Raw genomic sequence first — 1,079 nt, 5'->3', positions numbered from 1 at the left:
GGGGGGGCTGTTAGGGGGCTGGGGGGACAGTTGGGGAACATTGGGGAGGTCAACAACGTGGGGGGGTCAAGTATTTAAGGAGGGGTCAAAGACTTGGGGGTGCAAGGATTTAGGGGAGTTAAAGGGGTTTGGGGGAGTCTGGGGTTGGATAAAAAGGGATGGGGGGTGTTGGGGGGGCCGTAGGCCTCCGCGGGGTCCCTGGGGGGGGTCGCGGGGAGGCCGGGGGGGCTCACCGCTCCATGTGCAGCTGCCAGTAGGCCGGGCGGGTGACAGGGACGTAGTGCAGGGGGCCCTGGAACTGCGCCTCGTCGATGCCCCCCAGCAGCAGCTCCCCCCCGTCGCCCCCCGACGTCCCACTGCGGGGGGATGGGGTCAAAATGGGGGAGGTCATGGGGGGGAATGGGGGTCACGGGGGGGCTTCAGTGGGGGATTGGGGTCCGTTTGGGGAGTATTAGGGTCGTAGCGGGGCTGTATCGTGCCCTTATCAGGGCACGTTTGGGGCCATATCAGGACCATGTTGGGCCCCTATTGGGGCCATATCGGGCCCGTATCAGAGCCATACTGGGGCTGTATCAGGGCCATATCGAGTCCAGATCGGGCCCATCTCAGGGCCATATCGGGGCTGGATCAGGGCCATATCAAGCCCCTATCGGGTCTGTATCAGGGCCATACCAGAACCGTATCGAGCCCGTATTAGGGCACGTTTGGGGCCATATCAGGTCCATGTTGGGGCCGTATCAGGGCCATATCAGGCCCATATCGGGGCTGTATCGGGGCACACATGGGAATGTCTGGGGCCGGTCACCGTGCCTGCGGAGGCGGAAGGCGAAGACGTTGTGGCGGAAGAGCCCGCGGCGCATCATGTTGTCGAAGACGGGCACGGCGGGGCCGGCGGCGGCGCTGGGGAAGGCCATGCCCAGGACGCCGTCGAAGCGCGCGGCGGCGAAGGTCAGCCCCGGCAGCGCCACCGCCTCAGCAAACGTCTGCGCCGGCACCGTCACGTTGGACACCTGGAGGGGGGGGACACAAATCCCCAGATCAGACACCCCGCTTTTTTTAATTTTTCATTTTTTTTTTTT

At 64.0% G+C, this 1,079-nt stretch overlaps 1 protein-coding gene across 1 annotated transcript in view; it reads right to left on the bottom strand.

Moving 5' to 3' along the window:
- Positions 1–737: 737 nt before the first annotated feature.
- LOC118158631 (cathepsin D-like) overlaps positions 738–1,079 on the bottom strand; it is a 1,655-nt gene continuing 1,313 nt past the window's right edge. Inside the window, exon 4 of the mRNA XM_035313301.1 lies at positions 738–1,010. Within this exon, the coding sequence (XP_035169192.1) occupies positions 738–1,010 (273 nt within the window). The remainder of the gene's footprint in view (positions 1,011–1,079) is intronic.

Source organism: Oxyura jamaicensis (genome assembly GCF_011077185.1).
Source record: "Oxyura jamaicensis isolate SHBP4307 breed ruddy duck chromosome 33 unlocalized genomic scaffold, BPBGC_Ojam_1.0 oxy33_random_OJ71644, whole genome shotgun sequence".
In the NCBI taxonomy this organism is placed as follows: Eukaryota; Metazoa; Chordata; class Aves; order Anseriformes; family Anatidae; genus Oxyura; species Oxyura jamaicensis.
Note: the sequence above shows the minus strand (reverse complement) of the source record. Positions and strands in the feature narration are given on the sequence as shown.